General features: G+C 39.9%; 1 protein-coding gene across 1 annotated transcript in view; it reads left to right on the top strand.

Annotated features, from left to right (window-relative positions):
• The first annotated feature begins 4,197 nt into the window (after positions 1-4,197).
• The window catches only part of LOC122669585 (putative methylesterase 11, chloroplastic), a 57,593-nt gene continuing 49,515 nt past the window's right edge, over positions 4,198-12,275 (top strand). The window contains exons 1-2 of the mRNA XM_043866377.1: positions 4,198-4,596; positions 7,126-7,362. Coding sequence (XP_043722312.1) covers positions 4,249-4,596; positions 7,126-7,362 — 585 coding nt within the window. The 5' untranslated portion in view covers positions 4,198-4,248. The remainder of the gene's footprint in view (positions 4,597-7,125; positions 7,363-12,275) is intronic.

The raw sequence follows: 12,275 nt of genomic DNA, 5'->3' as shown, positions 1-12,275 counted from the left end.
GTATTTTTAAGTTAAAAAAATAGATAAATAAAAAGAGCAAGAGATTGCTGTATGGTGTTGGTGCCCCTGCAGAGCATGGGGCCAATGAGAACACCCATGGGTATCAATATGAGTGGGATTTTTTATTTTATGCTGGGTCAATGACAGCGCTCTTGTGTCTGGGTGCAGATCCATGCGACCAGACATCATTCTTTTTTTCAATAGATAAATAAATAAAGGGCAAGAGACCTCTAGTTGATCACATGGTCTCTACACAAGCGTTTGGGCTAATGGGGGAGCACGCCTAGGTATCTACCCAAGGGGTAGCGTAGTCATTTAATGGTATCCTGTGAGAGGGCGTAGGAAACCCCACCAAGTAGAGATCTTTTTCCCATAAATAAAGGAAGAGGTATCCATCGGTGCCAATGTAGGGAAGAATCTCCAGCCCACACTAATAGGTATTTTGAAAAAGATATCACCCGTATAGGACTCATATTTTAAAAGCAAGTACAAAAAATAAAAATAAAAAGGGAAACACTTTTCTGTCTGGGAGTGTGGCCTACGCTAGCACTCCCATGTGTCTATCTCTCTACTCCTTGAAACAAGGGGATAGAACTGTCTTTTCAAATAGGGAGGAGAGAGATAGACTCATGGGAGTGTTAGCGTAGGCCACACTCCCAGACAAAGTTCTTTTTCCCTAAAAAAAATCACATGAGAAGCATATAAATCTTTTTACCATAAATAAATGTTGGGAAAAAGATCTCTACTTGGTGGTGTTTCCTATGCCCTCTCATAGGGCACCGTGAGATGGTGCCTCTGCCTCTGGGGTGTAGATACTCAGGCGTGTTGCCTAGACGCTTGAGTAGAGACCATGCGACCAAGTAGAGATCTCTTACCCATAAATGTTATACCTAGGTTACATTCATACATATATCTATCATGGACCATAGTCTATACAATAGAATCATGGACCATATATACATTAACATAAATGTCCATATAGGCCCAACAATCATACATATGCCCAATAATCACAATAAATCATGTAAAAATAGTATATATTAAAAATTTACCATGATCTGGTAACATCATATATATGGATCGGTCCCCTTCCGCCTAATCCAGTCATTCTGTAAATTCAAAGTTAAACAATCGACAATTATAGGTGCGGGATATTACAATAACTCTCCTGCTGACCATGTATCGGTCACTCACAGTTCGTCAATCATTGACTGTGGTCACTCACAGTTCGTCAGTCACTGATCGTTCGGTTACTGTTACTGACCTTTTATCGGTCACTCATAGTTCGTCAGTCACTGACTGTTCGTTGATTACTGTCATTGATCGTTTATCGATCACTAACAATTTTTCAGTCACTGAAAACAGGTTGAACCTGATTGAAATAGATTCGGTCTATTAACCGAGGATGTAAACATAATGTTTTTAGTCCTTTGATTTTGATCAGGTAATCCGCCAGTGATGTAGTCATTGTCTTATTTCATATATTTTTGAGCAAATTACTTAGACCTCCCTTGACCTTTCTGACAATTCAGGGAACTTCCCCTGCCCTTTTGATAACTATTCAAACTTTCCCTACTTTTCAAACTGGGCTTCACTTAGCCCCAGTTCGTTAGTTTTTTAACGCTGGTAACCGATAAATTTGAAAAACCTAAAAAATCTATCAATTATAACTTTTGTACCCATAGGAAGTTACCCTATTGCCCTTACACTCTTTCCCTTGCTTCTTCATCGTCTTCTTTTTCTTCTCTTCTTCTTCTTCTTCTTCCACCTGCTCCCATCCCTCAGCGACCCCATCCACGCAGGTCGCAATCCCCACTCTCCTCCACCTGAGAAACATATTAAATCTCTCTCTCACTGTATCTCTCTCTCTCTGACACTTTTTTTTCTTGAAGAGAGGGAGAAGTAAATGCTTCTTAAAGTATGATGATTGAAGCAGTTTTTACTGCATAGAACTTCAAATGAACACACGATCTAGGGCGAATTAGATTCACTTACTGAACAAATCTAGGGCAACAAACCCACAATCTCATCAAATTGCACTCCCAGAACACCAGAGAAAACCCTAACTAAACCCAAATCCTAGATCACTAACAAATGAAAGCAAAATGAACAAACAAAATCATGTTTCCAGATGGAGACACTTAAATTGATGAACAGATTTCTCAGCTTATGCAGTGCAAGCCTTTGTTCGAGCAAGAGGTTCCCTTATTGTCTTAGACTTCGCCACACATACTGCTGTCGGTACCTTGTTTTTGGGTGTTTTTCTTCATATTTTCTTTCTGCAATTAATCTGAATCTGTCCATCAGATTCAGCTGTCCTTCCAGTGTTTTATTACAACCCTTTGGAGGGTTCTTTGGTCTGATTTTGGTGGTAACCTGCCCCTCAGATTGAAAGTAATTAATTTAACCCAAAATGTGGGTGTTTTATCTTCAGAATTCAGTTTTTTGGTCACTGGTTGTTGGACTCTTAATTAGATCAGTGTCATTCTGTGGTGATTTCTTCTTCCTTTGGTTACTTATACTCAGGCTTGGGTTCGATTATGTATTGGTTCCAACAATTTTCAGTGCCTTCTTACTCGCGACTATGGCACTCATTAGAGGATTCGTTTCTCAACGATAGCTTGGGTCAACGTTCCATCTCTGGCCGGAAAAGCTTAGAACTTGTTTTAGTTCCATTGTTGATAACCCAGATGGGTTTGCAGGAAAAATCCTTTCCTGGGGATGCACCATTTTTTTTTTAAGATAAATCTTTTCTATTTGCAGGTTAGGGTTGAGTTGAAAGAGTGAATTAAATTCACTTACAAAACAAATCTAAGGCAACAAACCCATGATCTCATCAAATTGCACTCCCAAATCTTCACAAATCATGGAGAGGAGGTGGGTTTTTGAGGAAAAAGAGTGCCGTGGAAGCGAAACGAGAAGGATGAGAAGGTGGGTTTTGGAGAGAGTGCTGTTGCATCTCATCTGGGTTCAAGGTTTGCAGGAGGTAAAAGAAGAAGGAGAGGAGGAAGAAGAAAGATAAAAGGGAAAAGGTGCATTGTTGTTGTCTTTTGTAAATAAGGGCATTTTGGTCACATCAGGTTAATTATTAATATCGTCAACGGCCTGGGGTCGAATCGTTATCACCTCCAATTCCCTCCAATTCTTCACATAGGAGCAAAAATGACCACCCTATCCCCTGCCCGAACACACTGCCCAAGGTGGGGTAGGGTGGTCATTTCTGCTCTTATGTGAGGAATTGGAGGGAATTGGAGCCGACAGCGAATTGGAGGTGATAAAAATTCCTTAGTGAAGTCCAGATTAAAAAGTAAGGGAGGTCTGAGTAGTTGTTAGAAAGGCAGTGAAGGTTTCCTAAATTGTCAGAAAAGTCAGGGGAGGTCTGAATAATTTGCTCTTTTTTTTGGGTTGTTGGGGAGATCTAAGTAATTTGCTCTATTTTTTTGGCGTACATTCTCGATCTGAAACCGCATATAGGTGCAAGCTGCTGCACCTAGATACATGGGGCAGGATAGGGCAGGGTTTGGGTCATTGGGGGGGGGGGGGGGGTTGTTTGGGCATACCCTATGCCCCTTTGCAGAGAACTTTATCCCATTTTTAGTTTTCGGTAAACTTGTCTTGTTTCATATAGGTTATATCTGAAGCAACATACTCCCTAGTCGTCGAAAGTGACAACCAGATGATCATTAAGTGCCTACAGACTCCTCAGGCTAATGCTCCCCTTTCTATACGGACTCTACTGGAGGACATTAAACACTTGGCCACCTATCTGGATAACGTGGCATATGAGTACGTTTCAAGGGATGTTAACTTGGTCGCTGACTCCCTTGTTAAGAGGGCCCTATCCCTGACGGATAGGACAGTTTGGCCCAATTCCGATCCCTATTTTTCTATCAATCATGTTGTAGAGCCAGGAGTGTAATCCGTGATTATCAATAGATCTATTTTTCACCCCAAAAAAAAAAAAAAAACGTGTCTTGTTTCGTACTCATATGACAAAAATGTTAGTTTCATCCTATCGCCCTCAACCCATCACAAAATTGCATCGTCGACTTCATTTACAGAACTCACTTCGTTCTTTTAACGAATAGAAAGTTCCATCTTACCAAAAAAAAAATAGAAAGTTCCACTTCCGTCTGAACCTTAAAGTCAGTTCTTGACATACACATTCCTCGTTAGTCGTTACTCTACGTCTCTACTTCTGTATTTAACTGGTTTTCTTATCTGCTCTATCTCTCTCATGCCGAAGAAATGGGCAATCTCTTTGCCTGTTTCTCCCGTAAGGAAGTGAAGAAGAAACCTTCGAAACGTTTCTCGAATCCTCCTCCGGCCGTTGCAGCAGGCTCCAGCAATAGATGGAACAGAATCCGATCATCGAAGAAAGAAAAGCGTGAAGACTCTCTCACTCAAGAACAAGCTCTCGCTGCGGCTTTACTCTTTCATCAGCATCAGCAGAACGGTACGCTTCCATTCGACCGTTCCGCTTCTCTCAGATATCCTGTTCCAGGCTCAAAGAAGCAGTCTTTGCCGAGGAGTTCCAGCTCTAGGGCTCGTTCGTTCACAGACCCTCTTCTTCAGCCACATCAGCTCGTTCACCAGGTTTGGACTGTGTTGCGGTTCAGTTCGTTACTTTACTGTTTAAGACTCTTAACTTTGAACTGTGTGATTTTTTTATTTATATTATTAAAGCTAATTGAGAAAGGCTTTTACTTCTCTTTTGATTTAAGTGATATTCTCTTCCTTTATCAAGCAGGTTAGGCATTTAGTAAATTTTGAAAATTTATGACTTATGTTTCGAAACTAATCTGATTGATCTTCAATCTTCTCTCCTCCCCCCCCGGAAAAAAAAAAGAATTTCTGTCTCTGTTCTGTTGTTCTCTTAGTTGCATGCAACTGTGTTCTCCTTTATTGAATGAAGTATGCAACCGAATGGGATTTTCCAGGATTTTCAACTCCCTATGTGTTAGTACAGTTTCAGAGTCAATAGTTTACTGAAGTGGTCTTTGGGGTATCTGCAGTGGACATCTCTGTCCCTGTCTCCACTTCATTTGGGCTTTCGGCTAATTGAACTCATTGGATGACCTCACTAGCACCCTTGTCATGCTCAGTGATTATGGGTATATTGTTGGATATGGTGTCCATCAAATCCAAATAAATGGTTTATTTTAATTAATTTGCATTTACTTTTATGGGCGATTGTGTGTCCAGAGGTATGACTTCAAAGTGTTCGCAACTAGGGACGGAATTGGGCTCTCCGTTTATATGGTTGCCGCATTGTGTGTTTTTGGGAATGGAGATTTCAAGTACAGATGCGGGTACACTTTTGTTGTGTATCGGACTCGATCATTCGAGAACCCGGCATGGTCTACTGTCAGATGTTTAGTGCAAATGGGTTCTCAAGATAGTTGTGTGGTACCCCTACCTGAGAGGTCTTTATCGTTGCAGACTGGCACAATGTACTTTAGTGTACAAAAGGTTGATGCCTACAGATGACGATTGGCTATACATCACTATGCTAGGTTCATTGTGTCTGCCTGTGGACGAAAGTGACGCTTAATAAGGAATCCATTTCCTGTGTAGGGAGAATATCTCAAAAGAGAATCTTGAACTTGATTGGACAGAAATTCCAAGCTCGGTGGTTTGTAAAGTGTTTACAAAAGTTGTTATAAAATTATTATTATTTAATAAATATATTTTATAAACGTTTTATTGCATTGTTTTGTGGTCCAATCAGTGATCAAGAGGCTTTATACTAGTTATTCTATGGACAAGTGTAGTGACAGTAATTTAATTCCATGCCCCGAAGTTCATTGTGAGATGTTGTAAAGTGGAGGGACCTACACGTAATATTTTCTATCGACTACAGGTCTAGCGGTTATTACCAAAACTAAGGTGCACTTATGTGCAATTAATGTAATTAGTCGATTGGGTATGACTCAGTGTAGGCTACCTTGGTGTACGACCCAATAGGATCACATCACTTTGACCCTTGTAATCCCAATAAGGAAAGGAATTAGGTTTTGGCTCTAAATATAGTCTTTAGGAGGAGAGAAAAGATAATTCAATTATTAGCTCATAGATTTTGAGAGAGAATTTCTCCCAAAATTGCAGTTCTCTCTCTCTCTCTTCTTCTTCTTCTCTTTAATTCTCCAAGAGTTGGTGATTGCCATAGTTAGAGAAGAGTTTCGCTGCATTCTTCTTCATCAAAGCGTTGAGTGGAGATTGATTCCTACCTTTGCGGGTTCAGTGTTCAAGTGCTGTGAATCGTTTGAGGTGCTGCACTTGTGGTACTCAAGAGGTAAATCCTAAACCTATATTGAGATATTGTTTTGAATATCCTATATTGTGTGAGGATCGATTCTTCGTGTCGGATCGAAAAAGTTTCGTTTTGGTACCATTTCATCCGACATATATCTGATGCGCTTGCTAACCTAAGAGTTACCATGGATTTGATCCAAGAATGCTTAGGGCTTCACTTTCTATTTCAGAAGCTTTGCTCCTTATCGCACGACTTGCATCAGGGGGATCAGTGTTCCTACCATATCTTTTGTGTTAGAAGAACTCCACTGATCTTTTCATACTCACTGTCTTTATTGTTCACCAGGATTCTGATGCTCAATGGAAGTGGGAACAGATTGAAGCAAATGAGCGGTGATTTTTGGGATTCAAACATGGGAGGGATAATGGAGGGGTTACATCGTGTGAGATCTATGTCGTTAGCTCTGAGGCATTGTCTTGGGTCTGAACAAAACGTTCACGACTTTCTAGGCCTTCTATGCTAATCATATCTTTCTTCTGTTATGTTCCTTCATTTATAGAAAACTGGCAATATCATACTGGAATTTTATTAATTCTTTATGGATGGTAAAGGGGGTGATACTTGGAGATTATGGTCTTATTTGACTGCTTTGCATTCCAGATATTTTCTCTCTCATCCACATTTACTTGTTTATATATTTGTTTAACTATGATCCACCTGATTGCTCACTCTTGGAGTGTCTTTTTTCTTTGTTTTACTTCCACTGCCTCAGTTTAAGAAAACTGAATATCATTTTTTTTCTGAACATTCAACTTTCCTCCAATTCTTCACTATTTGCCATTGTTGAAGTGATCATTTTATCCTCACAGAATCTGAACCTTGATGATCTGGAAACAAGACATTTTGTCCTTGTTCATGGTGGTGGATTCGGTGCTTGGTGTTGGTATAAAACCATTGCACTCTTAGAAGAAAGTGGATTCAAAGTTGATGCAGTAGATTTAACTGGTTCTGGAATTCATTCGTCTGATGCAAGCAGCATTACGAGTCTTTCCCAATATGTAAAGCCACTTACTAGTTTCCTTGAAAAACTGGGAAATGGAGAGAAGGTTTGTTGGCTTTCACACCCCCTTACACTATCTTCCAACATGCATATTTTTTTTTGGTCAATGTTGGTTCAAGCTTAGTCATTAATGGACCTATGGTGAAAATTGTCATGACTAATTATTTAATTTTTTTTTAATGTAAAAGTGTATGAATCAAATTATTGTGTTACATAATTAATTGAAGTTCTCAAAATTGGGCTCATTCTTAACCAAGCAATTATCAATTCTTCTGCATAATATAATATAGGATCTTTCTGCTGAGTGGAGCTTGCTGTCTTTTATATCAGTTTCCCTTTTTTTTTTTTTTTTCTTTCTCTTGAGTTACATATTGGAACTTTTAATTTACAGTTATTTCTTTTCATTGATTTACCTGAAAGCAAATTTGACATCATAGTTTTTGCAACTTGTATTACCATTGCTACCCTCCCCCCTCTTTCTCCATACTGAGAATGCTTAAACCCATCAACTCATTAGTCAATTGTATCAGTGATATCCTAGGCTTCTTATGTTCAGGATTCATTGGTCATCATGGTAGCTGTTTCTGTACTTGATTTGATGTCATAAATTCAGCTGTTTCTCTACCTAATATAAGTTCAGTGAGTTACCTAGGCTATATGCATTCCCTTTCCTTTCCTTTCCTTTTCTTTCTTCTTTTTTTTTTTTTGGGGGAGGGGGGGCGTGAGGGTCATATGGGACCTATAGACATGTAATATTTATACGTTTTCACCCATACTTACATTATTTATAATTTTTTATTACGGTTAGTGGTGAAATTCAATCTTCGGATCGTAAACGCAGGTTTAGTTGCTGAGATTTTTTTCCTTTCCTTTTAGCCTTTCCACTCACCGGTTTAAATATGATTTCCTAGAAATCTTGAAATGAAATTAATAAATTCCTTAGATTAACTCAAAGACTAACGACTTACGATAAGATAATCCTTACCCAATTAATAAAATAATAATTTTCATGCATCCCCTTAAAACTCCACTTTTGGACCTTATATGTCGGCTTATTACAACAATAAATCCCAAAAAATAAGGCCCAACCCAAACCTATACTAAAACTTGGCTCAAATTTAAATAGGATGGATGAAGTGCAGAGGTGCGTCTGGAGTGTTGTGTGATCGGCGTATTCCTTTAAAACTTAAAAGGAAAATTTTGTAGGATAGTCATACGACCGACTATGATGTATGGTGCAGAATGTTGGGCAGTTAAGATGCATCATATAGATAAACTCAGTGTAGTGGAGATGAGAATGTTGAGATGGATGAGTGGAAAATCTAGGAAGGATAAAGTAAGTGTTGGGATTTGGGAAATTGTGACGTGTCTATTATGACACTAGCCTCCTTTATTAATAATAGTTTGAAGTAGGGTTAGAGTAGGGTCACAAGTAAATAACAATTAAGGACTATACTACCCATGTACCCATGTTACACTCATACCATAGTAAACTATAACCACACCATACTAATATTATAATACTCCCCCTCAAGTTGGTGCATAAATATCACACATGCTCAACTTGCACAAAATGGGATGAAAAACTTTATTGGTAAGTCCTTTGGTGAGGGCATCTGCTAACTACTCACTGGTCTTCACAAAAGGAGTGTAGATAAGGCCCAACAACTTTTCTTTGATGAAATGACCCATCAATCTCAACATTTTTGGTGTTATCATGCTGAATTGGGTTATGAGCAATACTAATTGCGGACTTGTTGTCATAGTATAACATCATGGGAACACGAACAGGGAAACCCAAATTGCAAAGAAGGCCCTGTAGCCATAAGAGCTCACAAACACCATGTGCCATGGCACAAAAAATTCTGCCTCAGCACTTGACCGAGCCGCCACAATTTGCTTTTTACTGTGCAAGGTAACAAGGTTGTCGCCAACAAGAGTAAAATATCTAGATGTTGATCTCCTATCATCTTGTGAACTAGCCTAGTTTGCATCAATAAAGGCCTCAACACGCATGTGATCATGAGGTGAAAAAAGAATACCCTTCCCTAGAGCTGATTTTAGGTACCTAAGAATCCGAAAAACAGCTTCCATATGAGAGGCACAAGGGTTGTGCATGTATTGCCTCATCAAACTTACGACAAAAGCAATATCCGGCCGGGTATGGGACAAATAAATGAGTCGTCCAACTACGCGTTGATATCTTCTCTTAGCAATTGGGTCACCCTCCTTAGCCTTCAAATGGGAGTTAGCTTCAAGAGGGGTATCTGTAGGCTTACAATTGAGCATGCCTGTCTCTGAAAGAAGATCGAGAATATATTTCCGTTGAGAAAGAAATATACCTTTAATAGATCGAGCTACCTCAATACCAAGAAAGTAGCGTAACTGCCCGAGGTCTTTGATCTCAAATTCCTTGCCCAGGTAAGCATTCAAAGTTGTTATCTCAGCTGGGTAATGTAGTCCTAGATAGGTAGGAGACGTACTAGGAGCCAGACAACAGGATCAATCGCAAAAAGGGTTACTGGTTCGAATGGATAACACTAGGATTTAGGTTAATTCTAGGGTTTAGGATGGGAATTTGGGAAATGGTCTTATATGGCTTTAATATGCAGGTCTAGGGGGTTATTATGGGATAAAAATAATTGGATTTGGGAAGGTTTTAAAATTCTTTAATTCTGGACAGAATTGAGTTGCAGGTTTTAGGTTTAATGGAGTGGGGGAATAGAGGGGTTGTAGTGGAGACTAAGGGCTGGGTTTAAGGTCGAGTGTAGGGAGAGGTGTGGGGAATATAGGCTGGAAGTATGGTTCGAAATTGATGGCCAGATCTATAGTTATGAGGGAGTCCTAGTTGAGGTAGGAGTTGCAGGTTTAATGGAGATTAGGTTTTGATGGAAGGAGGGGAATGTGGATTAGGTCTGGTGGAAGGATAATGGCTGGGAAGAAGAAGGTTTTAAAGCGAAGTACAGGTTCAAACTTACTGTATTGCAGAAACAATGGCAGCAGTCTGATATCTTGAAGGAACCTCTCGATCTTCACGATGCAAGGAGTCGTAGGAGTCCACCCACCTTATCCACCTTGAGATCCACAAGGATATACACTCACAAAGAGCAGCAGCAATGGCAGCAAGCATAAAGCTAATTTTTATTAATCAAAATTCGTATTCAATGCTGGCCTCCCTTACAAACTTATATAAAAGACTCAAAAATAGACTTAGACACTAAAAAGGAATGGCCTAACCTATCCCTAACCTATTAGGTAACTTAAACTGACTAAGAAACTAGAATACTAAAGGAAATAGATTCAAAACATGGCTGGACTTATAGAGTCCTAATTCAGCCCAACTTACATCATATGACCACTTAAGTTGTCACATGACCACTTAACCAAGTCACATGATCACTTAAATTGAACCAATTGGATGCAACCAATATGAACCAGTTCAATTAAAAAACATAACAATAAACTAAGTATTGGGCTCATCCCGTATGCAACCTATATACCCATATTTTAGGCCCATAAAAGTGGCCTATTACATTAGAAACCCATGGGATCAAAGGCCCAACATGCATATAATCCGACCCTAGACTTATTCCCAATGAAACAAGCCCTATTTGGTGATGAATCTGCATCACTGGGTCATTCCCAGTGACCATGATGTCATCAACATATACAATTAGGATGGTAAGTTGATCACCCACCCATTTAATAAATAGAGTGTGATCAGCATTGCTCTGCTTGTAGCCTACTAACACCATAGCTCGATGGAATCGTCCAAACAAGGCCCTTGGGGATTTCTTCAGCCCATATAAGGCCATTTTCAACTTACATACTTTCCCATGAGTTTGTGGAGAAGAGAACCCTAGTGGAATATCCATATACACTTCTTGTAATTCCCCATGGGGGAAGGCATTCTTGACGTCGAGTTTTTGCATTTCCCATCCAAAATTCACCCGCACATGAGATTATTACCCAGATGGTGTTCATCTTCGCGACAAGGGCAAAGGTCTCTTGGTAGTCGATGCCATGTGTTTGGGTAAAACCTTTGGCAAGTAAGCGCTCTTTGTACCGATCTACAGTCCCATTAGGATGCTGTTAAACAGTAAACACCTACTTGCCAACCAACAAGTTTTTTAGTAGGAGGAAGAGGAACCAGATTCCATGTGTCATTTTCCCCAAGAGCGCGCATTTCTTCAAGCATAGCTTCCATCCATCTAGAATCTGCAAAAGCTTCTTGCCAATTCGAAGGAATAGAAACAAAGAACAAGGAAGAGATAAAAGACTGATATGAAGGAGATAAGGATTCATATGACAGTATGACACATGGTGAGAAATGGGATGTTGTGTGCAAGACGTAGTCCCTTTACGGACAGCAATAGGTAAATCTAGGGATGCATCATGAGTAGGAGATGGGAGAATCTCATCATGGGATGGAAAAGAAGAGATATTACCAGGAAAGATGTAGACACTGGATCAGAGGGAAACACTTGAAATGGTGCAGTGGGAATGGTATCTACTTGAGGTGCTAGAGTGGTGTCAACTTGCTCCGTTGGTGTTGTCTTTTTGAAGATTCTTCCTGGAGAAAACACATAACAATATGGGCTCCCCTTGAATGGGAGTCTCACTATTTGTCTTCCCCATCTCAACCAAGGGATGGCCTGCTTCAATAGGGGCAACAAGTGGCACATCTTCATGTAAAGCAGCAGACTCCCCCCCTGAAGATGGGCCACCCCAGAATAAAAGGCCTCTGTCTCCTTCAACACAACGTCCATTGTCACTAGCATACGACGGGAAGGAGGATGGTAGTACTTGTACCCCTTTTGCATGGCAGAATAACCAAGAAATATGCAACGAAGACCACGAGGATCAAACTTCCCATTAGTGTGATGATTCCGGGCAAAGCAAACACAACCAAACACCTTGGGGGTAAAGTAAAGCTAGTTCAAGATAGAACTAACCCCA

Source organism: Telopea speciosissima, chromosome 7 (assembly GCF_018873765.1).
Source record: "Telopea speciosissima isolate NSW1024214 ecotype Mountain lineage chromosome 7, Tspe_v1, whole genome shotgun sequence".
In the NCBI taxonomy this organism is placed as follows: Eukaryota; Viridiplantae; Streptophyta; class Magnoliopsida; order Proteales; family Proteaceae; genus Telopea; species Telopea speciosissima.
This window is presented reverse-complemented; position numbering and strand designations above follow the sequence as displayed.